Raw genomic sequence first — 25,857 nt, 5'->3', positions numbered from 1 at the left:
TATAGGTATAGGTATTAAGTTACTTAATAAACTTCAAATTTTATTAATGAAATAATGGAATACAATAATAAATTAAAATTAGACCAATTTAAAAATATTAATAAATGTAAAACAAACTAATAACTAAACTATAACTAAAAGATATTTGAAAAATAATCCCCCCGCGGCATGGACCCAAAGATGCTGGCAGCATTTCCTCGCTGTATAGCAATGCTGCAGGGCTACTACGAAACTCGAAATTCGTGTCGTGTGGTCCCTCTCGCTCTCGTATTAAATAGTATAAGTGTCAGAGGGACCGCACGACACGAACTTCGAGTTTCGAGTTTCGTAGTAGCCCTGCTGATACGTTGCGCGAGGAAGCTGACAGCTCTACGGTGCCCTGTGGTATCCGAGAGACGTTTGGATAATTCTTTAAAGATATTTTTTGGCCACCACGGACCTAGGGTCTCAACCCCGAATGGAACAAAGTTGTATTCAGGGCCGAAACCTTTGCATTTGTTTATTTTGAGTTTTTCTAGCTGTTCCGCGAACGTGGGAAGGTGCTATTGTGTCTACGCAAGTAGCGTCCCACACCAGCTTACGACCCAATTTCCACGGAAGCACTGACATTCCGTCAGGTCTCTTGCCATCATCTCTGGCGATGCCCGATGGCTCCAGTAACGCTGGCACATTGTCGGTGGCAAGAGAGCGACGGATAATGTCTCGAGAAGCGGCCTGCACTCTTCTGGCACGAAAGACCGTGGTGTCCCAACGCGTTGACCTCAATGCATTTATGCGGTGCGCAAACTGCTACTCCCAGTCGCAGGCAGACTGAAATTCTGAGTGTCGAGCTCGAGAAAAGTGCCAGTGTTGGCTGATGGCGAGGCGTGTAATCAGCACCCGGCTTCTTTTGTACTGCAGCCAAGAGTCTGGCACGATCAGAGCTCATGCTGCGGCTCAGGAGGGATTCGTATGCCAAATTTGATTGGATGTCGTCCCAGGACCTTTGCAAATTTAATTTTTCTGGGAAATTCTTTCCCGGACAGGCAATAGACCAAGCTTTTATTTAGTTTCATCTGTCCCGTTGTCTGTCTGTGTCTGTAATCAAATCTTGCTTTGACCAGCTTCTAATAGTCAAATTGACTTGAAATTTGGAATACTTACGTAAATCGCGTAACAATACAATAATCTAGTAGTGACATCCTGGTAGTCCGGCCATGCATAGCTCTTAAATTTAAGAAGAATTATAATAATAAATATCATGGGACACTTGACACCAATTGACCTAGTCCCAAACTAAGCAAAGCTTGCACTATGGATACTAGGCAACGGATAAACATACTTATATAGATAAATACATACATAAATACAAATTGAACATCCAAGACCCGAGAACAAACTTTCGTATTATTCATACAAATATCTGCCCCGGCCGGGAATCGAACCCGGAACCTCAAGCTCGTAGTCAGGTTCTCTAACCACTTGGCTATCCGGTCGTCAAATGAGAGCAAATATAAAGTAACTATGGGCCCGCGTGGGAACTATGGCCCAAGCCCTCTTGTTCTGAGAGGAGGCCTGTGCCCAGCAGTGGGACGTATACAGGCTGGGATGATGATGATGATAAAGTAACTATATACCTTGCGGTTCAGAAGATACAGCCTTGTGACAGACATCTCTCATCATCTAGGTAAAAAAAAATAATCATCATCAGGTTAATACAGGATATACATTATACACTACTTAATTGTCTTCATTAGGTATCTGATTACGCCCTAGGTATTTAACAATGAGTAGATTTTTCCTATTACTCATCATAATTTATAATTAGTCTCCTTGGTAATTAAGAAATTAATGCAACCTGGTTAAAGCTTCTATTAATAGTAATATAGTTCGTTCTTTTACCATTAGAAAGAAGGTGAGTGTCATTTAATTAAATAAATAAATAAATAAATATATATATATATATATATATATATATATCACGGGACAATTCACACCAATAGACCTAGATCCGAGAACAAACATTCGTATTTTTCATACAAATATCTGCCCCAAAAAACACCTTTGAAAAACCTGTGACTTATGACAGCAAGTAAAAATTATCAAGGACATATGGTCATTTACCTGCTTTTGGTATTATAAGTAATCGTTACTGTTGTTTTTTTTAAACTTTTTTGAATAAAAGGACTCGTCAAGATTGTTTAACCTTTTTCTAATGCTAAAAAAACGAAGTATAGACAAATCCAACAAATGTTTATCAAAAAATTTAACCAAGTACAAAAATCATGAAAATAATGTTCTACTTCTACTAGTTAGAAGGAAATCGGTGACTCAGCACGAGCCAGCGACTTCGAGCTCGTAGGTACCTAGAAAAATATTTTCAAAGGTTTTGTAGTCGGTTCCATTTTTTTTATATTTTTTTGGAGTCGGTTTTACTTTTTTGTTAAAAAAAAATCTTTATATCTGCATCCAGTAATTGTTCAGATTTGTTATAAAACAAACTTAACCTAATCTATAGTTTTCTATAGGATGATCATTTGAAAAATTCTGAAAATTGCAAGTTTTAGTGGGCAAAAATTATGACAAACGAGGTTTCGGACAAAAAATATGGTATGACTAGCGAAGATTATGCGAACTTTGGCGCTTCCGTGTGACGTATATAGGCTGAGATGACAATGATGAATTGATGATGATGATAAGTCAGATCAAAGGTATATATTCTTCGTTGCGTGTTGGAATTAGTGTCATAGGATATGGAAGATGCATTGAGGAAACGACAGATTATAGGCTTAGTAAGGCTACTGGCTGTTAATGCAAGGTTCAGCGATTTTTAGTTGACCGAATCTAGACACGCGGTAGCGTGTCAAGCCAAGTTCAAGCAAACAGAACTAGCTAGCACCACTGTGTGTAATTTTACCCGAACCATTTGAAGCCACTTTTGACCCCTCATAACTCAAAAACTATTTCACATAAACATATCAAATTTCGCTCATTTAATGAAACTTGTGAGATACATATGTGCTCCAAATTTCATATACACACCTCAAACGGTTATTTAGATATTAACATCCAAAAATCGTCATTTTTATCACTGACTCACTTATAGATCAAAATTCTAACAAAGTTCCAGATGACCTAGAAAGTTCAAATTTGGCATCCAGATAGATCATCATCATCATCCCAGCCTATATACGTCCCACTGCAGGGCACAGGCCTCCCCTCAGAATGAGAGGGCTTGGGCCATAGTTCCCACGCGGGCCCAGTGCGGATTGGGAACTCCAGATAGATAGTTGCGTGAATACAAATAAATAAATCAGAAACTAGTAATTTTTTATCATTTTATGATAATTTTGAAATGCCTTGATTGTTAAATGTAATTTTTAAATGTCTTAAACTTGGCACCTTGGCACTTGGCACCCATTTAGATCTCACTTTTTTTGTCGTTAAAGACAACAATCAAGGCATATATTGAACTTGTCTCTCATTTCACATTTATGTTTTGATAGGATCACTTTTGCCCGAAGCGACGGTTGACCGAATATCAAAGTCAAAGTCAAAATATCTTTATTCAATTTAGGCTACAACAAGCACTTATGAATGTCAAAAAAAATCTACCACCGGTTCGGAAAAACCTTTGCTGAGAAGCTTCCGGCAAGAAACTCACGAGGTATATATATTTTTTTTAAAACAGATTTACAATATTATTAAATGATATGTATACTTCACAAGTATTTAACACAACTTTATTTTTAACACAGTAGGTTCGCTATTTGAAGGGATCGCTAATGCGGGTCGGAATTATTTCCAAATATCCCTGTCCATGATATTTTATAATCATTAACTTTATAATACGCCTTTGATATTAAATTCTTCTTGACAATAGATCTGAATTTTGTATCCGTTTCATTTGTAATATTTTTTGGAATCCTTTATGTAAGTGTACTTCAAAAGAGAAAAAGAACCCATATAAGATCACTTGTACTTGTACGTCGGTTTGTCTGTCAGACCCTTTATTAAATTTTTTAATAACTATCATTTGATTGCTTTGACTTAGAAGTTATTTCCATTAAGGGTACGGAATCCTAAAAACTATTAATACATCAATAGGCACATGGAATGTTGTTACTTACGAGGTATATACAAACGGCCTTGGTATTGTTTATAATGCAGTCTTACTAGAATTATGTTGTTATGGGAATTAACATTATACTGAGAAACAGTTAACTGAGGAAAACTGTGATACACATTATAGCCTTTTTCGAAAACAAAAAACGGCCAAGTGCGAATTGGATTCGTGCACCGAAGGTTCCGTACTTTGTAGGGTATTTATAAATATCTAGTGTTAGCAGAGCCCCCCTCCTAAGCAAAATGTACGCAGTGTGGGGTCACTTTAGTTTAGATGGTTTATTGACATAAGTTTCTATTGTTTACTGACTGTTTTTCCGCGATTGCCGCGTGTGTGCTGCATTGAAATCATGAATAAATTTTAATACATATATTTTAATATATAGCTTTTTGGGGTTTCGAACCTAAAGGTTATTAATAAGCCTCCACTGTCCCGTTATGCATTATTATGGGTATACTGTACAGAGCCCTCTACGCGCCAGTCCGATTCGCACTTGGCTATTTTTTACTGTGTACCGTGAAACTGTGATGAAGGAAAAGTGTGCCGTTAAAACCAAAAGGTTGAAGTCGCCTTCTAGTCAGACATGCAAAATTATGTTTTTTTTTTTCATTATTGATTGTAAATTTTTCGGTTAAGGCAATTTCTAGGGAAACACATTATTTAATGAGTGTATCTTTTGAATTGAATACGTTGTCTTAGAAGTTTGATTTTTTCACAGCTCCAAGGGACTGTAGACTTGAGATGGTTTTAATTTTAGCCCTTCTTGAGGGTAGAGATACGTTCTACACCGTGTTTTTTTTGATATCCGTTAACTGCGGCAGACGACTCAATTAATTGATATGAACTATCTGATAAGATAATTAAAATTTTCGCGAACTTGAAAAAAAAAATTTTTTTCCGTAATATTTTTTTTCTTGCTTATAATAGCTTCACATTCATTTTTAATTGTTAAATTGTAAAAGAAACAAACTAGGCAAGTGACATTGACGCGACACATAAGAGAGGCATCAAAAAATCCACATATTTAACTTTCCTTTGCTTAATATTTGTGAATTAAACACGGATAAGCTATGGTTTAAAAATAAATTTATAGAAACTATGGAATTCGAAGTTCCCAATCCGCACTGGGCCCGCGTGGGAACTATGGCCCAAGCCCTCTTGTTCTGAGAGGAGGCCTGTGCCCAGCAGTGGGACGTATATAGGCTGGGATGATGATGATGATGATGGAATTCGAAAAATAAATATATAAAATATTTGAAGAGTTCCCTCGATTTCCTTAGGATCCAATCATCCAATCCTGATTTGGTGCTTATGGGACCTAATTGAAAGCATTCCTAGACGAACGAAAAACGGAGTTCTGAGGTAACAAACATAAAAAAATACAACCCAATTGATAACCTCCTCCTTTTTGAAGTCGGTTAAAAAAATCATAAATTAAGGACCTTTACGCTGTTTTACTGCTGATAATTAATTATTTTAACTCTTGATTATTATTTAAACACTAAGAATTGGGCTACTAGTGTGTTAAAGAAATTAACTTCATTTGACGTGTAGATTGTACCCTTAAAGTTAACGGAAATCAAAAACAACACGATGTATATATAACATACACATAAGTAGTATGTGCAGTAAATCGAATGTCTCTTTATAACAACGTGACCTTACTAGGTACTATTAGGTAGGTATGTCTATAAAGTTAACTCATATGGCAATAATTACAACAATTATATCTATGTTAAACTTGAACCAGTATCTCGTTGAAGTTACATAATTATGCTAGAAGGTCCCTCGTTAACGTATTCGCGTTAGGTACTAGTTAAATATGGGTCAAATCCTAAGTACAGTGCCCTTAGTGTAAGTTTAGCAAACACGAACAGCGCCTCTAGCGGAACGTTTGTGATGTTCGTGTTTCCATACAAATTGAGATTTAAACGCGAACGCGATCGAGACGTATTTTGTAACCGAAAACTTACACTAACGGTACCGTTATATAGGATTGGTACTTTTCAATTATATATACTTTCAAAATAAAAGCTTGTTTTTAAAAATATATTTTTTTATGTTTATTTTATTGTATATTAGTAGGATTTTATAATGTGATGGGTTGGGTGGGATTGTCCTGTCATATAATCTCTCACAAGCTTCTTATAATTACTATTAATTACTATGAAACTTCCCTCAGGTATGTTTCTTGTAATAGTTAATTACACCTACTTCACTTGTTCTTCCGAGAGATTATATCAACTTGTACGAGTAGATGTTTAGATAAAAATAAAATAAATTTGAATTATTCAACCTTGTTTTTAGGGTTCCATAGCCAAAATGACTAAAACTGAACCCTTATACTCAGCGCCACAAAATTTGGCCCACTCTAGGTAGGTACCATCAGCCAAATATGTGGTCTACCCCCCTAAGGTTGATAATCGTTTGCATGTCATAAAACAATAATGACAATAGACGTGTCTGTCAACTTGAAAGTTCGACTTTAGCGACATATTCATATGATAGGAACTTGTCTAAAAATTGATAGACCACTTATACAAAATTACGTATTTCTAAAAAAAATTTTCTTCTTTCGCCAAAATCTTCTTTTGCCAAAAAAAATATGCAAACAAAGTAGAGCCCAAAAACTTATCTATAGTTTTCTTTTGTTACAGGTCGCTTAGCTGTGATACTGTTCAGCATATGTACAGTCGTGCTCGGTATCATTCTATCATTCGTGCCTTGGTTGGACTACATTATATTCAGGGTGAGTGTATTATTTGTTTTCACAGGAGCGGGTTCGATTCCCGGCCGGAGATGCGAAAACTTTTTACGTTTTTAGGTTTCCGTACCCAAAGGGTAAAAACGGGGACTGTTTACTAAGACGCCACTGTTCGTCCGTCTGTCACCAGGCTGTATGTCATGAACCGTGATAGCTAAACAGTTGAATTAGTCGTATCTACTCGTATTATAATAAATTGATGTATCGTAGGTTCGTCCAGCAACAGCTGGTTTTTTTATTTTTTTTTATTTTGAAACAAACAGTCTTACACAATAATTTTGCATTCTAGCTAAAGCTAGGAATTAGTTTTACATAAAAAGACCTATAGTTCCCTGTAAAAAAAAAATAATATGGTTGACAATCCAGTTTTTAACCCCCGGCGCAAAAAGAGGGGTGTTATAAGTTTGGCCGCTGTGTTTGGACGTTTCATCAAAATCAAGGAGTGACAAAGTCCGAGCTTTTCCAACTTTTTGTTGGTTAGGTTATTTATAGCAGGTGGTAGGACCTTGTGCAAGGTCCGCCCGGATTGCTACCACCATCTTGCTCGCTAATCCTGCCGTGAAGCAGCAGTGCTTGCACTGTTGTGTTTCGGCGTGGAGAGTAAGACAGCCGGTGAAATTACTGGCACTTGAGGTATCCCATCTTAGGCCTCTAGGTTGGCAACGCATCTGCAATACCCCTGGAGTTGCAGATGTTTATGGGCGGTGGTGATCTCTTACCATCAGGAGACCCACTTGCTCGTTTGCCATCCAGTCGAATAAAAAAAAATAGTCCTAAAACTGTATAAAGATATACATTTGTGAGTAGGTGGTCTTTATTAGTTGATTACCAATTTGTGTCTCTCTGTCCTAGGAGCTCCGCCTGTGGAACGGTTCCCTCAGCTACAGCTACTGGCAGAAGCCGGGCGTTGTCCGTCTGACCAAAGTCTACATATTCAACGTGACCAACCCGACAGGCTTCCTCGAGAACGGAGAGAAACCCCGGCTGGCCGAAGTCGGCCCTTTTGTTTATAGGTAAGTGTTCAAAGATGTACCAGTTTTTTTGGTACCAGTTTTTTCGGTACCAATTTTTTCGGTACCACTTTTTTGGTCAATTTAATGGTGTGTGTGAATCTCTGGGATGTATGGAGTTAGTAAAACGACCGCTCAATGTTAATGCTGGTTTATTACTGCTTAAGACAGAGTGCGCTATACGATGCGTTAGCGGATAAACATGTGGGTACACATCAATTTCCCAATTTGTACAGGGCCCGCGTGGGAACTAGGGCTCAAGTTCTCTCAATCTGTCGCCTGTGCCATTGGGACGTATATAAACTGGGATGAAGTGTGTTCAAAATTGTACCAATTTTTTCGGTACCACTTCTATGTCAACGAAAATTATTAAAATACTTTTCAATCGAAAATACAAACTGAGACATGGATGCACAGAAAAACCAGAAAAAGAGACCAGCGCTGGGAATCGAACCCAGGTCCTCGGCATTCCGTGCTGCGTGCCATACCCCTTCACTACCACTGGACAGGAGTACACGAATTTCTCCTATGCACCCATATCTCAGGTTGCTTTTTTCCACTACGCTACTTAAGCAGCAGCACTAGCGACATCTATGTTTCGCTCTCATCGAGAAACGTAACACCTTTTCGGAACTAACCGCTCACCCAGACAAGAGATGTTGCTACTACATTTTGAATTTGAACATATTTTTTAATATTCGGGTCCAGGGCCCCTGATGTCACACCGTGCTAAACTGTCGCATGGGGTGACATTGTACTTTTTTTAATTCAGAAATACGTGTTCAACATTTTCCAATAATGTAACTGACAGACATATCTGTTTTTTTTTAACCAGCCATTTGTCCCACGTTATTTTATTTATTAAATTCTCACGCACTTGAACTTGTGTTTAAGCTTAACCTCTTTTTCACAAGTCGGTTAAAGCTAGCCTCGGAGCACTGACCGTTGGCCGTTACTCACTTTTTGCTCACTCGGCCTTAATTTGTGAGAGGAGACTGGGGACGTACAGACACAAGTTTTTGCCAAAAAAAAATTTTTAATTATAAAAATTTCCGAATGCTTTTTTTGGTATACTACTCTTACTTCCATTGTCACTGGTTTTACATATTCACACCAAATTTCAAGTCGATACAATCGCTTAAAGTGGGTTAAGAACGATGTTTGATTAGTATGATATAGCGTGTCAAAGTTCGAGTGTTGGGGCGTATGTCGTCACGTCTAAGTATACCAAAATGTAAGATAAAATAAGATAAAACTTAATTTTTCAATACACAGACACACAAGGAAACATAAAATACTTCCGAAGTTAACGGAAATAAAACACGCGGTGTATATCTTGAATAGTTTACACTTTCAAAAAAAACATGGGTCCATATGAAACAGTTGGAAAATAAAATGATTTATGAAAATATATTTTCGGCGAAAAATTAGAGAATCATTTATTTCATTTATACCTTATTGTTTAACTGACCAAACAAAAATACGTGTTAAATATTTTTTCATAATCTAACCGACGGACTGGTATTTGTTTATTTATCAAAAATATCCTTAACTGTACCTGTAAATTAGTACAGTTTCCCAACACATCAGCCAAGTTATGGACTACAATACTACACTATGGACTATTCCATAGTGCAGTAAATGGTATAATTATATTTTTTTTTTCGAAAGTACAGCGTATCCTGTTTACCCTTTTTCCCCTCACCGCGCCCAAATGCACGCAGACAGCGCAATGAACTATGATTGCCAAAAGACTGGCACAGCTTAGAACAGCTGCGTCACTCTACTTAATAAAAAAAAGCCATTAAAAATACGGAAATATATGTTATATACTATGTGTATTTATTTATTTATTTTGATGTACTGTTTCGGTAAATTTAAATTTTTCAGTACTTTTAAGTTTCCATTGTAGTGTCTTACTCGGGTAAGTAATAGAATCATCATCATCATCATCATCATCATCCCAGCCTATATACGTCCCACTGCTGGGCACAGGCCTCCTCTCAGAACAAGAGGGCTTGGGCCATAGTTCCCGCGGGCCCAGTGCGGATTGGGAACTTCACACGCACCATTGAATTGCTTCGCAGGTTTGTGCAGGTTTCCTCACGATGTAATAGCGATGTGATGAAGCAATAGAATATGTAAAAACAAAACATATAATATTCATTACGTACTCGTATGTGTGAAGTTCCCAATCCGCACTGGGCCCGCGTGGGAACTACTGCCCAAGCCCTCTTATTCCTAGAAGAGGCCTGTGCCCTGCTGTGGGACGTATATAGGCTGGAATGATGATGATGATGATTCGTATAACTTCACTTTCTATATTTTTATTAATATAACATACGTTTGCTGTAATGCTTATAACGTATAATGATAAAATACATAATTTAATTTCATTATGTATAATGAGCTATGGACATAAATACATTGAGTATAACGATCAAATTATAAACTATTCGCAACCTCTAACAATCAAAACATATAACATTCATTTAATCTTACAGCGGAAACATAACGTTCAAAGATATAAATAAAAAATAAAACACTTTTAAGGTTTCCTAGCTGCTATAAAAAAAAACCTAACATCGAAAGCTAAGGCGGAAGCGAAGCGGAGGCTACTTCGCTCCCGCCTTAGCCTTCTGAACCTAAACTGTCCAAGTCGCTTGTGCTCCGAACCGTCTTGCTCGCTCGCTTCGTTCGCTCGCACAAATTTTGAAGTAAAAATTTGCAATACAAAAATTAAAGGGTGATAAACACTTAATTTTCTGGTTTTTAAATTTTAAAACAAAATATATCACTTGATATTATATCACATTAATGTTATATAAGAAGTTATTACTTATTTTAAGCGGTATACCTTATGTATGTTATATAAAATGAATTTAGCTCATAAACGTATATAAATCAACTGTTATACCTACTAATCGAACGTTATACTTAATGAAATTATAGTTTTCATGATATACATAATGTAATTATACACAATGGACGTATATAATATGTAATTATATCTAACTTTTTTATATAACTTGGGACGCACCCGTCTTACTCTTGTTTCTGATGTCCTTTCAATTATTCAATGGTTAACTGGAAGAAATCCCTTTCAGGGATAGGTTTGCTTTTGTAATCTCTTTGTTTTGCTAACTGTTATATTCATATGTATTATGCACTAAAGATTTATACAATACAATAAAAAACAAAAATCAAAAAGAAAATCGCGAGGCACTTTGAGATGGGAAGAGAATGAAATAGCAAAAACTAAACCTAAAAACCGAAAAGTAAATAAGAGACATAAAAAAAATTTAAATAACTACAACTAAAAAAAAATGAAAAACCCCCCGACTTTGTCATTCCAAAGTTACATAACTAAGAATAAAGCACCATCGAAATCGGTTCATGCGTTTGAGAACTACTATAATACAGAAAGATGATGGCGTCTTTTTGCAAACGTTACATAAATTCCATGAGGGTTTTCAATGAGGGTTTTCGCCGCTAGATGGCGTTAGTGTCGTGAGGTCTGTTGTAGAATTTGATGAAATTTGCAATAATTTTAAGACGTCCTGTACTTTCACGCTCGTTCGGATAGCTCCCCCCCCCCTCTCATCCCGTTGGGTGTCGTAGAAAGCGACTAAGGGAAAATCCAGAAGACGGGCAGCTGCGTCTTCCGCGTACACCATCAGCATAACACTGCGATGGATATATTCTCGTCCAATATTCCGCAGTGCCTGAAGACTAGAGTCTTCGACCAGTGTGTGTTGGCAGTGGTGACTTATGGCGCTGAGACGTGGTCCTTGAGTTGGCCTTTTAGAGGCCCAGAGTCACGAAACTAGCTATGGAGGGAGCACTTGGACTTTCTTAGAATCCGAAATACGGAAATTCGTCGAAGAACTAAAGTCACTGATATAGCTGGAAAAATATGCAAATTGAAGTGGCAATGGGCAGGCCACATCGCTCGAAGAACAGATAACCGTTGGGGGAGAAGTCCTCGAGTGGCGACCACGAACCGGAAGACGAAGCGTTGGCAGGCCTCCCACCAGGTGGACTGACGACATCGTGATAGTTGCGGGAAACCGGTGGATGCAAGTGGCGAGTTGTCGTTCATTGTGGCGTTCTAAGGGGGAGGTCTTTGTTCAGCAGTGGACGTCTTCCGGCTGATTATGTACTTCCACCAGGTAACGTGGAAACTGTAACAGAACCTTCTACCATGTCATCAGAACTGTGCCCTCGAAAATAAAATAAAATAATCATCATCATCCCAGCCTATATACGTCCCACTGCTGGGCACAGGCCTCCTCTCAGAACAAGAGGGCTTGGGCCATAGTTCCCATGCGGGCCTTCGCAGGTTTGTGCAGGTTTCCTCACGATGTTCTCCATCACCGCAAAGCTCAAAATAAAATAAACGCTCTAATAATGATTATTTCATTATTTTTCCACCGGAGCTAAATTGTGGAATACATTCTCTTCAGTCGCAAAGTTTCTTAAGTTAACCCAAAAAACTCCCGTTTATCTTAACCGCACTAACTGTATTATTATCTGTGGTTTAAAAAAGAAAAAACAAAAAACTCCCACAAATTGCTATGCCACGTTCACATTGAACTTATTAATGCAACGGTGTGGACATGCCCTAATGAGTTTAAAATTGTTTAAATTTAGAAATAGCGGGTTTCGTGAATTGCAGTTAGAACCGTTACTTGATTTGGAAACTGAAAAAAATATATAGTCGGTTAGTAAAAAATGACGGTACAGGCCTCCTCTCAGGATGAGAGGGCTTCGGTTGAAGTTCCCACGCGGACCCAGTGCGGATTGGGAACTTCAACACCATTGAATTGCTTCGCAGTTTGTGCAGGTTTCCTCGCGGTGATTTCCTTCGCCGTAAAGCTCGTGGTAAATGTCAAATGTAATATCGCACATAAATTCGAAAAAAAACTCAGAGGTGCGAGCCCGGGATTGAACCCACGTTCGCCTGCTTGAGAGGTCGATACACTAGACCACCACGACTAGCATTGGCATCAAAGACTAACTTAACCGACATAAATTTGAAAAATCCCCGACGGTGCCACTTCAAAGCTCAGTACCTCAAAACCGGTTAAACCGATTTTGATGATACATGTCCAAGAACCATCGCTAGAAAACCTGGTTTCAAAAAAAACCGCATTCAAATCGGTCCACCCGTTTAAGAGCTACGGTGCCACAGACAGACAGACAGACAAGACACACACACAGACAGACACATACCAAACTTATAACATCCCTCTTTTTGCGTCAGGGGTTAAAATTAGGATAGTAGGATAGGATTTATCTATTTTTTTGTTATACGACTAGATGGCAAACGAGCAAGTGGGTCTCCCGATGGTAAGAGATCACCGCCGCCCATGGACACCTGCAACACCAGGGGTATTGCAGATGCGTTGCCAAGCCTAAGATGGGATACCTCAAGCGCCAGTAATTTCACCGGCTGTCTTACTCTCCACGCCGAAACACAACAGTGCAAGCACTGCTCACGGCAGGATTAGCGAGCAAGATGGTGGTAGCAATCCGGGCGGACCTTGCACAAGGTCCTACCACCCGCAAAACCTGTACCATACCTTACTTAGATATCGATGGCTTACGGATTTATTAGTTTGGATTACTTTGAATAAGACGCACTGTCCTTTCGCGCAAGCGCCGTCGACGCATTACACACCGCGTCGTGATTTCTTCATACAAAAACCCACAGTCACGCACACAAGTGTTACATATTTATTAAACACTAGCTCTTGCCCGCGATTGCTGTGTATAATTTGTTTATTCGTTTATAAGCTAACTTGAATTTTTTTAAATTTAGTTGAAAATTACCACACATGTTTATGGGCGGTGGTGATCTCTTACCATCAGGAGACCCACTTGCTCGTTTGCCATCCAGTCGAATAAAAAAAAACATCTTAATCGGTACATCCATCTGTTGGAGAGCTAAGATGCCACAGAAAGCGAGTGTACCATTTCTTGCAAGGCCGGCAACGCATCTGCAGTCCTGACGGTAATCACTTAACGTCAGCTGAAACGTCTACTCGTTTGTCTGCTATAACATAAAAAAGGCACACAGATAGACAGACGGACAGACAGACATTGGCGTCAAACTTATAATACCCCAATCCAATAATATTCCAATGGAGTGCCGAAAAAGTTTCTCGATGAGGGCTACGGCATAGATGTCGCTAGCGTCACTGCTTAAGTGGCTAAATAAGAAACAAACAAGCTGAGATGTGAGGTGCATAGGGGAAATTCGTGTCGGTACCGTTGACCAGCAGTGGTGTAGCGGTATAGCACGCGGTACGGATTACCTGGACCTGGAGGACCTGGTTCGATTCCCAGTGATGGTCTTATTTTTCTGGTTTTTCTGTGCATCTATATTTCAGTTTGTATTTTCAATTTAGGTTTTACGGGATGACCGTAGAAGTAAAAATTTGGAATTGAAATAAAAAATACAAAAAGATTCCAAAAAAACAATCTTATAATACCCCTCCTTTTGACGCACTTCCAGTAGGGCTACTACGAAATTCAAAAATCGAAGTTCCTATCGTACCGTCCCTTTCACTCTCATATGAAATAATATTAGCGTCACCGGAACGGCAAGATACAGTACGATTACTTGGCTTTAACACTTGACAGATGGGCGTGCCTTCAGTCAATTTTCAACTTTGACGTCATACAAATAAAATAGTTTTTACATAATCTGTAAACGTGGGTAGCGGTATACTAAAAACGGCTTTGTTTGTATGACGTCAAAGTTGAAAATTGACTGAAGGCACGCCCATCTGTCAAGTGTTAATTCCAAGTAGTCGTACTGTACGAAGTTCGAATTTCGTAGTAGCACTCCAGTAATAAAAATATATCATGGGACACTTGACGCCAATCGATCTAGTCCCAAACTTAGCAAAGCTTGACAATTGATGAAGTTTTTGATGACAATAATATAACAAGCAAAAGGTACTGTCAGCAAAAAGCTTGTATTAAAAATGTCATTGACAAAAACTTATTTAAAAAATTAGTAGCTACTTACAATTAATTTTCAGACGACCAGATGGCCTAGTGGTTAGAGAACCTGACTACGAAGCTTGAGGTCCCGTGTTCGATTCCCGTGTCGGGGCAGATATTTGTATGAAAAATACGAATGTTTGTTCTCGGGTCGTGGGTGTTTAATGTGTATTTAAGTATGTATCTATCTATATAATTATATTTATTCGTTGCTTAGTACCCATAACACAAGCTTTGCTAAGCTTACTTTGGGACTAGGTCAATTGGTGTGAATTTTCCCGTGATATTTTATATTTGATATTTAATTCAAGGCTGTTTGTTAACACTTTACTGTCCAACTGTACGTAAGCACACACCATCGCACAGTCAATTTTCGTAATAGTAGAAAACCTGCTAACACATTACGCCACTGTCAATATATATAATCATCGTCATTAGATTTTGACAAGCTATAAGTCCAATCCGTCCGCGCCTGCCCGTTTTCAGAATAGGACGGACCTAACCCGATACTCACTCAAATTTAAATTCAAATTCAAATCATTTATTCAGTAAATTGCAGGTGGTAGGACCTTGTGCAAGGTCCGCCCGGATTGCTACCACCATCTTGCTCGCTAATCCTGCCGTGAAGCAGCAGTGCTTGCACTGTTGTGTTTCGGCGTGGAGAGTAAGACAGCCGGTGAAATAACTGGCACTTGAGGTATCCCATCTTAGGCCTCTAGGTCGGCAACGCATCTGCAATACTGGTGTTGCAGATGTTTATGGGCGGTGGTGATCTCTTACCATCAGGAGACCCACTTGCTCGTTTGCCATCCAGTCAAATAAAAATAAAAAAGTAAATAGGCCGCAATGGGCACTTTTACACGTCATTTTTTAAACTACCAGCGCTTTCGGAAAGACCATCATTGACCACAAGAATGCGCCGTAAGAAACTATAGTGTAGACCAGGCTCGTTTTTAACCCCCGACGCAAAAAGAGGGGTGTTATAACTTTGACCGCTATGTATGTCTATATGTGTGTCTGTGGCACCGTAGCTCTTAAACAGGTAGAACGATTCGAATGCGGTTTTTACTATTTGAAAGCATGGTTTTTGCCGATAATTCTTAGACATGTTTCATCAAAATCGACTTAGCCGTTTTTGAGATTTTGTTCATCAATGTTTCACGGCAAACCATTAAAAATAGCCAAGTGCGAGTCGGACTGGCGCGTACAGGGTTCCGTATAGTATAAATACCCATTAGTAACCCTAATAACCTAACCAATAACGAGTTGGACCCCTGACTTTGTCACTTCAAAGTTCGATATCTCAAAAACGGCCGAACCGATTTTGATCAAACATGTCTAAGAACCATCGCTAGAAAACCTGCTTTCAAACAAAAAAACCGCATTCGAATCGGTCCTCCCGTTTAAGAGCTACGGTGCCACAGACAGACACACATAGCGGTCGAACTTATAACACCCCTCTTTTGCGTCGGGGGTTAAAAACTCAGAAGCGCGAGCCGGGGTTTGAACCCACGACCGTCTGCTTGAGAGGCCATAAGTCAAGCCACTAGGCCACCACGGCTGATTTGACATATTTATTTCTAATACAAACAAGAACTTGACTTTGTATGAACCGATTTCACGGCTAAACCATTCTACTGCCGCATTTCTATTCATACAATTAGTTACGCTCGTTAAAAAACAATAAGCAATGTATGAATACACATTACAAATACACAATTTACATTTGAAATTTACCACGAGCTTTGCGGTGAAGGAAAACATCGTGAGGAAACCTGCACAAACCTGCGAAGCAATTCAATGGTGCGTGTGAAGTTCCCAATCCGCACTGGGCCCACGTGGGAACTATGGGCCAAGCCCTCTTGTCCTGAGAGGAGGCCTGTGCCCAGCAGTGGGACGTATATAGGCTAAAATAATAATGATGATGAATGTATGAATGTGAATGACAAGAAGTCACACAAGCAAATAACGCAGCCTGTTGACGCTTGCAACATGATGTCGCTCACGCGTTACGTACCCTGCAAGGGTATAAAAAAACTTTAATAATAATAAATAATATGTATTATGGGAGGTACACTTGACACCACTTATAGTCCCAAACTAAGCAAATCTTGTATTATGGATACGGATTCGATTTGTAGCATTCGAACATGGCGGATGTAGACGATATCTAATTTTGGTATTTCTGCTTCTTTGGCTAGTTGAAGTATAATTTTGATAGTGTTTTATGCGACGATTAACCTTAACAGTGAACAGTGATCACAAAATTCTATATTGCTCTCGTGTCTGACATTTTTGAATGCGCAAGTGGTCTCCGCGTGGTTTCTGGAATTTTGCTATCAAGTTGCAAAAACTACAATCACCGTACAACGTGAATAAGAAGAAGATATTTATCTTTAATTTAACTGACATTGGCCCAAGCCTTATGGCCGCCATTAAGAGGAATAAATAAAATACTATGGATACTAGGCAACGGATAAACATACTTCTTCTTCTTCAACTTAAGAGTTATACTCTTGTCGGTGGAGTATCTTCCACACATCCCTTCCAAACATACTTATATAGATAAATACATACTTAAATACGTATTAAACATCCTAGACCGTCTAAGCCCAAGGTAATCAGGTGTCAACAGCCACAAACAAAAATGTTTCTACACATTTTTTAATAATTTTTAATTTATATAAAAATAAATCAATAAAACTAAAAAATATATAATTACGTATATAGATATGCATGAAAGATTAAGGGTACATACCAAGTGAAAAATGGTTCCCAGTGTTGCTATTTCATTTCCTCGCAATGGAAGTGAAAAGCAGAGTGTAAAACTCGAGCATTACACCCATTTTCCCCTTGACGTGTCTATCCACTATGCTATATGAACGTCTCGGGTAAAATGGCTCGTTTTATGCTCTCGTTGTGCAATCTACTATTTTAACAAAAACTTACTTTACAGAAGTATTACCTAAATCACACTAGATCAGCTTCAAGTGCTTGCACTGTTGTGTTTCGGCGTGGAGAGTATAGCCGGTGAAATTACTGGCACTTGAGGTATCCCATCTTAGGCCTCTAGGTTGGCAACGCATCTGCAATACCCCTGGTGTTACAGATGTCTATGGGCGGTGGTGATCTCTTACCATCAGGAAACCCACGTCGAATAAAAAAAAAGTCTTAGGTTGCAATTAACGTATAATATAAACAGTAATAAAATTAACATATCCATAAAGATATTTACAAATGTTATTGCCTGACTTTATGATTAATATAACTTAGCATTGTCTAGGACTTAGACCTTCACTCTTTTGATCCCTAGGTAGTGTTAGAATGACTTAGGAATAGTGCTAATCGAACCTATTGACGGACGGCTTATGGGCACAGTCTTCTCAAGATCATTGAAAGCACAGTACAGAAAACCAGCCAAGAGCGTGTCGGACTTGCCCAAAATAGGGTTCCGTAGCCATTACGAAAAAATTAAGTCATATTTTTTTGAGGATTTCGTATTTTATACGGAATCTTCCAAGTTTAGGTATATTTTATACCTTAGGCTGCTATTTACTCTTAAACTGCTAATAATTCTCAAGCAAACTTAGCCGTTATAGTTTTCCTAGTAAGTTTGATATATTTACTACCATCCTGAATTTTTTCAAATTTTTCCATCCACCGGTTTAGATTTTAGAGGGGGGGACGCTCGATTTTAATGAAAATTTGCACTTTAAAGTTGAATATTTCGCAAACAAATCACTGAATCGAAAAATGGTTTTAGCAGCCCCCTAATGGTTTTTAAAGACCTATCCAACAATACACCACACTACAAAGTTGGATGGGGAAAAAAAACACCCCCAGTATACTTCTATGGGAGTACCCTAAAAAAATTTTTTGTTTTTTTTTATTATACCATTTTGTCGGCATAGTTAACATATATATTCGTGCAAAATTACAGCTTTCTAGCATTGATAGTCCCTGAGCAAAGCCGCGGACGGACAGACAGACAGACAGACAGACATGGCGAAACTATAAGGGTTCCGTTTTTGGCATTTTGGCTCCGGAACCCTAAAAAGAAAACAAGTCTAGTGGGCTAGAACTCTGTTAAGTAGCTAACTTAAAGTTCAACAGTCGGGACCCATTAGGTAAGACTTTTTGAGCGTCACGATTTAAATGGGTCCCGACTGTTGAACTTTAAGTTAGCTACTTAACAGAGTTCTAGACCACTAGACTTGTTTTGAAAGAAAGAAAGAAAGAAATTTAATTTAAATTTATTGTTTTATTTCACACTTTACTGTGAAAATTGTGTATTAAAACGATTATAACCCATATATTTAGAATGGGCTAATTATTAGCTTTAATTTGATACCCCACTCGATAGGTCTGAATAAAAATCATTTTTTGAAAACTTACAATTTGGCGCCAAAAAGTCTCCATTTTGATTTTTTAAGAATTTCATGTACACAGTGTCACTCGCGTCATTAAGACGAATCCAATGATGCATCATTTATCAAAATCGGTTCAGCCGTTGAGTAGTTACGAGAGGACATAGGAATAGACATACACATACTTACATACATACGCGTCAAACACATAACCCTCCTTCTTCGCAATCGGGTTAAAAAATCTTGTCATCATCATCATCCCAGCCTATATACGTCCCACTGCTGGGCACAGGCCTCCTCTCAGAACAAGAGGGCTTGGGCCATAGTTCCCACGCGGGCCCAGTGCGGATTGGGAACTTCACACACTCCATTGAATTGCTTCGCAGGTTTGTGCAGGTTTCCTCACGATGTTTTCCTTCACCGCAACAAAAAAAATCTTGTACGTATTAAATACGTTTTTTTTTAACAGAAACTTGTCTTTCCTTGTTTTCAGAGAAGATATGGAGAAAGTCAACATAAAGTTCCACGACAACGACACCATTACGTACCAGCACAACAAGATTCTCCGCTTCGTGCCTGAAATGTCCGTAGACAAGGATCAGAAACTTGTGGTGCCGAATATACCTTTGCTGGTAAGACGAATCCAACACCAGACCAATTTTTATTCGACTGGATGGCAAACGAGCAAGTGGGTCTCCTGATGGTAAGAGATCACCGCCCATAAACATCTATACCAGGGGGATTGCAGTTGCGTTGCCAACCTAGAGGCCTAAGATGGGATACCTCAAGTGCCAGTAATTTCACCGGCTGTCTTACTCTCCACGCCGAAACACAACAGTGCAAGCACTGCTGCTTCACGGCAGGATTAGCGAGCAAGATGGTACCGATGGTAAATACCGTCTTTACCATAAGGGCACATGGAGCCAGTACTAACCTAACCAGCAAAAAGTAGGAAAACCCCAAATTTGTCACTTCAAAGTTCAATGATGAAACATGTCTAAGAACAATACAATACAATACAATACAAAGACTCTTTATTGTACACCAGACATAGTAAGCGATACAGAAAACAGATACACAGAAAAAAATATTACAAGGTGAGCAATAGGCGGCCTTATCGCTTAAGAGCGATCTCTTCCAGGCAACCTTTTTAAGAACCATCGCTAGACAACCTGATTTCAAATAAAAAAAACACATTCAAATCGGTCCACCGGTTTAAGAGCGTCGGTGCACACACAGACAGACAGACACGCAGACATACAGACACACACAGCGGTCAAACTTATAACACCCCTGTTTTTGCGTCGGGGTTAAGAACGGAACCCTTATAGGATCACTTTGTTGTCCGTCCGTCTGTCAAGACCCTTTTTCTCAGGAACCCGTGGAGGTATCAAGCTGAAATTCATACCAAATACTCAGGTCTACTGTCCCTTGGAGCTGTGAAAAAATCAAACTTCTAAACCAACGCGATCTAAAGATACAGCCGTTTATGCTGCAAATTTTCGACACTCGCAAGGGAATCAAAACCTACAGGGTACTTCCCGTGAACTCAGAATCTTGAAATTTGGTACAAGGGCCAATCAACTTTTTTACCGACACTATTCTGTCCGCGACATTTTTCAAACAATTGCAGATTTTTGTAAGTAAACATGTTTTTTCTGTAATTTAATAGATGGTGTACATGATCCTACGTAAGTTCAACCTATTAAACCGTGAAATATCTTGTTGGAAGTACGATTTTTTGGTAACGCCAGAGACAATTTTGGTAACGCAGGAGACGCCCAAAGTGTCGGTAAAATAGCTGATTGGCCCACAAAGCAACGTCTTAGCACAGATCATGGAAAATTGCGAAAAGCATAATTTTTTACTTACATCATATTATATTAAAAGTATTTGTACGGAACCCTCGGTGCGCGAGTCCTAATCGCACTTGGCCGGTTTTCTTCCTTCTAAATTCTTAGGCCGCTTGCAGACGTCAGTCGTCTTCACCGGACAACGGACCGTCTATAAACGAATATCCAGTTTAGAACTAACATGTAATGAGGGCTATCGCGTATGAATTCGCCACTAGAGGCGCTAGTGTAGCGTGAGGTCTCCGAAATGTCAAATCTCATAGTTTTTGGGCGAGCTACGCGGGTTTATTTATAATTAGAATAATTTTGTGAATATTTTGCAATTTCTGAAATAAATTATGGCAAATATGCGTTCCGGGGCAATGAATGTCTGTGTTTTGAGACAGTTTTGTCTTTCGGAAACCGTTGTCCTCCCTTTTTTCCGAACAAAACGGGGACTATGCAACACTGTGGCATGCTCGATATTTTTATGGTACGGTTTTAAGGTGTATTAAATATGATTTTAATCTAAACTTTGTTTTCACGCCTGTAATAACAGACTTTGAAAGCCATACTTAAAAACCTCACGCAACAGTGCGCCATCTAGTGAGACAAAAAACGATAGCCCTCATTCTTTTACCGGATGGATGTCAGCAAGTTGATGGCGGCTAAGAGTAATTAACAGAAAACGGTCGGGTCGTCTACATACACCAATACACTGGCATGGATGATCGCCTTTCTTATGGCGATTTTCCACCGGCGAGACGAGACGAGACGAGAATTGAAAGTATGCATACTGGCGCGCGCCGTCTCGAGCGCCGCCATACAAATTTCAATTCTCGTCTCGTCTCGCTCTCACCGGTGTCCGTCGCGCCGAGGGGAGGCGGCGTCAGCGGCGATGATTCCGGCGAAATGTCGCCGGACAAGCGTCCGGTGCATGTACACATTCATTGTAAGCCATACAACACCGTAAGTCCGGCAAAAAAACGGTCGGTAGGTATAAACAACGGACGTCTACAAGCAGCCTTACAACTTCTTGCGTTGTGCTAATAAAGATGGAATGGTTACCATCCTTGTATTGTTTCAACTCTAACGCTGTCCTTCTCTTACAGACGGTGACGTCCTTCTCCCCCAACATGGCGGGCTTCATCTTCAACCTGTTCGTCTCAGGTTTGGCGATCAGCTACCGAGCAAACGCTAAGCCCTTTGTTCATGTCACAGCGGAACAGTTGGTTTTTGGGTAAGCCACAGAATAGATTACATTGATTTATTTTTTGAACAATAAGTGTGGTGTCGGGTTAGAGTTTATTAAGTACAATAAAAACTTGATGATTCAAATAAAATAATAAAAAAAAATGACATTTATACAGGGTGACATGGGAGACATGATCAGAAACTACTTTTTTAAGGTCGAGAGTTTTATTTGGGGGGTTGCAACCAAGCTAGCCTGCATGTTACGACACTGTTTACGAGCAAGTGTGATGAAAAATGATATAATTATTATTTTCAGATATGACGACCCTTTAGTGACGTTGGCGCATTACTTCTACCCTAAAGGGAAGCGGCCCAATAGCCAAATGGGATTACTATTAGCCGTAAGTAAAAATATACCTACATACATAAGTACTGTAATTGTTAACGTTATAATAGTAGATTGTTCAATAAGGGACTAAAACAAGCCATAATGACATGAGATGTTTAGCCATCCGAGGAGAGCGAGGGCGGCTATAATTCGAGTGTCATTATGGTTGTGTAGTCTCGCGTTAAACACTCTACTTTATACTTTGAATGCGAGGAAAACAACAACGTTCTGTTCAAAGTTTTAAAAACGTACCTACGCTCGACTAATCGACATCTGTTCAAAATTCAAATAGCATTTTTTTATTTTAATTTCTCTTATTGAAAATTTGCACTTTAAAGTGTTATGTTTTGCAAACAGATCACTGAATCGAAAAATCGTTTTTGCAACCCCTTATTGGTTTTAAAAGACCTACCCAACGATATCCCACACTACAAGGTTGGATGAGAAAAAAAAATCACCCCCACTTTACGTCTATGGGAGGTACTCAAAAAAAATTTTTTTCGAATTTTTTATTGTATTATTTTGTCGGCATATTTAATATATATATCCGTGCAAAATTACAGCTTTCTAGCATTGATAGTCCCTGAGAAAAGCCGTGGACGGACAGACAGACAGACAGACATGGCGAAACTATAAGGGTTCCGTTTTTGCCATTTTCGCTCCGGAACCCTAAAAAAGTAAACGCACTTGGCCGGTTTTGACTTTTGTTTGCTTTTGGTGAGATAGGGGTCGATCATGATCAGTTATATGTATATATATATAACCTTTATGTCTTTCTTGTTCTAGCGAAACGGTACTCTAGACGAGGTATCAACGATATACACCGGGCAGAAATCTATGGAGAGATTCGGATACATTGACAAAATCAACGGCTTGGATCACCTTCCCCATTGGAAAGAGCGACCTTGCAACGATATCAGGTAAAGCTTTAATAGTAGATTGTACAACAAGAGCATAAAACGAGCCATTTTACCCGAGGCGTTCATATAGAGTGGATAGACACGTCGAGGGGATATTGGGTTTCATGCTCGAGTTTTACACTGTTTTTCACTTCGATTGAGAGGAAATGAAATAGCAACAGTGGAAACAATTGTTCACACTATGTACCTTTTATTTTCATGCTTTGCTATATAATTATATTTTTTTAGTTTAATTGAGGTATTTGATTGATTTAATTGATTTTTAGTTTCACATAAAATAAAAATTACCAAAAAAATATATAGAAACTTTTTTGTTTGTGGCTGTTGACACCTCATTGCCTTGGTCTTGGACGAAGATTTTACTTTATGCACTAGAACAGGGTTTCTCAAACTTATCGCTCCACGTACCCCTGTTAAAGTTTCTAAACGATAGCGAACCCCCCCCCCCCCCCCCCCAAAGAAAGTAATAAAAGTGACTGTTGGAGAAACTATATAAAAAATAAAAAAATACAAAAAGACTCCAAAAACCAATCTTAATCATCTTGCTACTCTTGCAGCCTGGTGGTTTTTGGAGTCACGTAAACCTTGTCGCGAACCCCCTACCGTCGAATAGCGAACCCCTAGGGGTTCGCGTACCCCACTTTGAGTAACCCTGCACTAGAGCATAAAAAGTAATTTTATGTCGCCTAGATCCAGCATGAATACCAACTTTAGGAGCATGAAAAGTGAAAAAGTATTTTTTATTAAGTGTACTTGAATTGTCATCCAACTTACAAACGCATAGTTTATATTACATGCATTTTGCTGACTGTATTTTTTGTCATCTGTACCTACTTCTTACTTATGTCGTTAGTGCTGCTGCTTAATTAGCGTAGTAGAAAAAAAGCATCCTGAGATACGTGTGCATAGAAGAAATTCGTGTCTAGCTAGACTCCCAGCGCTGGTCTCTTTTTCTGGTTTTTCTGTGCATCCATGTCTCAGTTTGTATTTTCGATATGGTTTCACGGGGTATCAGTAACGAATATGGAGTTGAAATAAAAAATACAAAAAGACTCCAAAAAAAACAATCATAATGAAATATCAGACAAATCAATAATAACAGAAGGTTACGCACGCTTGTTAAAAAAAAATGCATATACCGTTTTATTTTGTTTTCTGGTTATTATGTTTTACTTGTTTGTTTGAATAATTTAACTTGGGTTCAAATATTTTTAGATAGGTCAAGCTTTGGAATGAACTTGTTAAACGTAAAAAAAAACGAGAAACAACATACATAACATACTACATGATTAATAATATTCATTCGAACTTGTTCTACGCTGAAACAAAATGACAGCTCTACCTATGTAACACCAAAAACATGTTTTTTTAAATACCTACGCTTTATATTAGGGTTGTCACGGAGGCCTCCTTAGCGCGGATGCGGAGGTTAACGGAGGCGGATGCGGAGGTGAAAGTGGATGTGGAAAAAATAGTAGTTTATGCTTTATATACACACATTTGACATAAGCCCCCCCCCCCCCACCCCGACCGCGTTCCCGCTGCGCGCCGAGATAATGAAATGAGAAATAAACCTCCGTTATAACTGCCCCTTTGGTCTACAATAAAATTAAAAATGAAATAACGGCTATTAAGTCATTCTCTAATCATGGCTTTAAAAAGACTGTGTGGATATGGTTAAGTAAGATGGGTTATGACGAGACTGAAAACCTCCTATCTAGGAGCCTTTCTGCGCACTAAATTTAGCACACACACACACACACACGCACGCACACACGCACACACACACACACACACACACACACACACACACACACACACACGCACACACACGCACACACACGCACGTACACATACACACGCACACACATGATGTACGTACAAGTCGTGGTGATGGTTCATCATCCCAGCCTATAAACGTCCCACTGCTGGGCACAGGCCTCCTCTCAGAACAAGAGGGCTTGGGCCATTCCACGCGGGGCCAGCACACGCACCATTGAATTGCATCGCAAGTTGTGCAGGTTTCCTCACGATGTTTTCCTTCACCGCAAAGCTCGTGTAAATTTGAAATGTAACAAAGCACATGAGTTTCGAAAAAATCAGAGGTGCGAGCCGGGGTTTGAACCCTCTGCTTGAGAGGCGATAGGTCAAACCACTAGGCCACCACGGCTTATATGTGATGGTTATTTGTCCTAATGGTCTACTTTTTTTCCAAATTGATAGTCTGTTTACAACTGACAGTCGGTGGAAATGAACTTGCAAG

The 25,857-nt window shown here is 39.1% G+C and overlaps 1 protein-coding gene across 2 annotated transcripts in view; it reads left to right on the top strand.

Annotated features, from left to right (window-relative positions):
- The window catches only part of dsb (scavenger receptor class B member debris buster), a 145,616-nt gene that overhangs the window by 105,294 nt on the left and 14,465 nt on the right, over window positions 1-25,857 (top strand). For both annotated transcript variants that reach the window (XM_074109148.1, XM_074109147.1), the window contains 6 exons: window positions 6,763-6,854; window positions 7,722-7,882; window positions 19,754-19,892; window positions 22,205-22,332; window positions 22,603-22,687; window positions 23,461-23,594. In XM_074109148.1, the coding sequence (XP_073965249.1) occupies window positions 6,763-6,854; window positions 7,722-7,882; window positions 19,754-19,892; window positions 22,205-22,332; window positions 22,603-22,687; window positions 23,461-23,594 (739 nt within the window). The remainder of the gene's footprint in view (window positions 1-6,762; window positions 6,855-7,721; window positions 7,883-19,753; window positions 19,893-22,204; window positions 22,333-22,602; window positions 22,688-23,460; window positions 23,595-25,857) is intronic.

The sequence above is a fragment of the Choristoneura fumiferana genome, chromosome 28 (genome assembly GCF_025370935.1).
Source record: "Choristoneura fumiferana chromosome 28, NRCan_CFum_1, whole genome shotgun sequence".
NCBI lineage: Eukaryota > Metazoa > Arthropoda > Insecta > Lepidoptera > Tortricidae > Choristoneura > Choristoneura fumiferana.
Note: the sequence above shows the minus strand (reverse complement) of the source record. Positions and strands in the feature narration are given on the sequence as shown.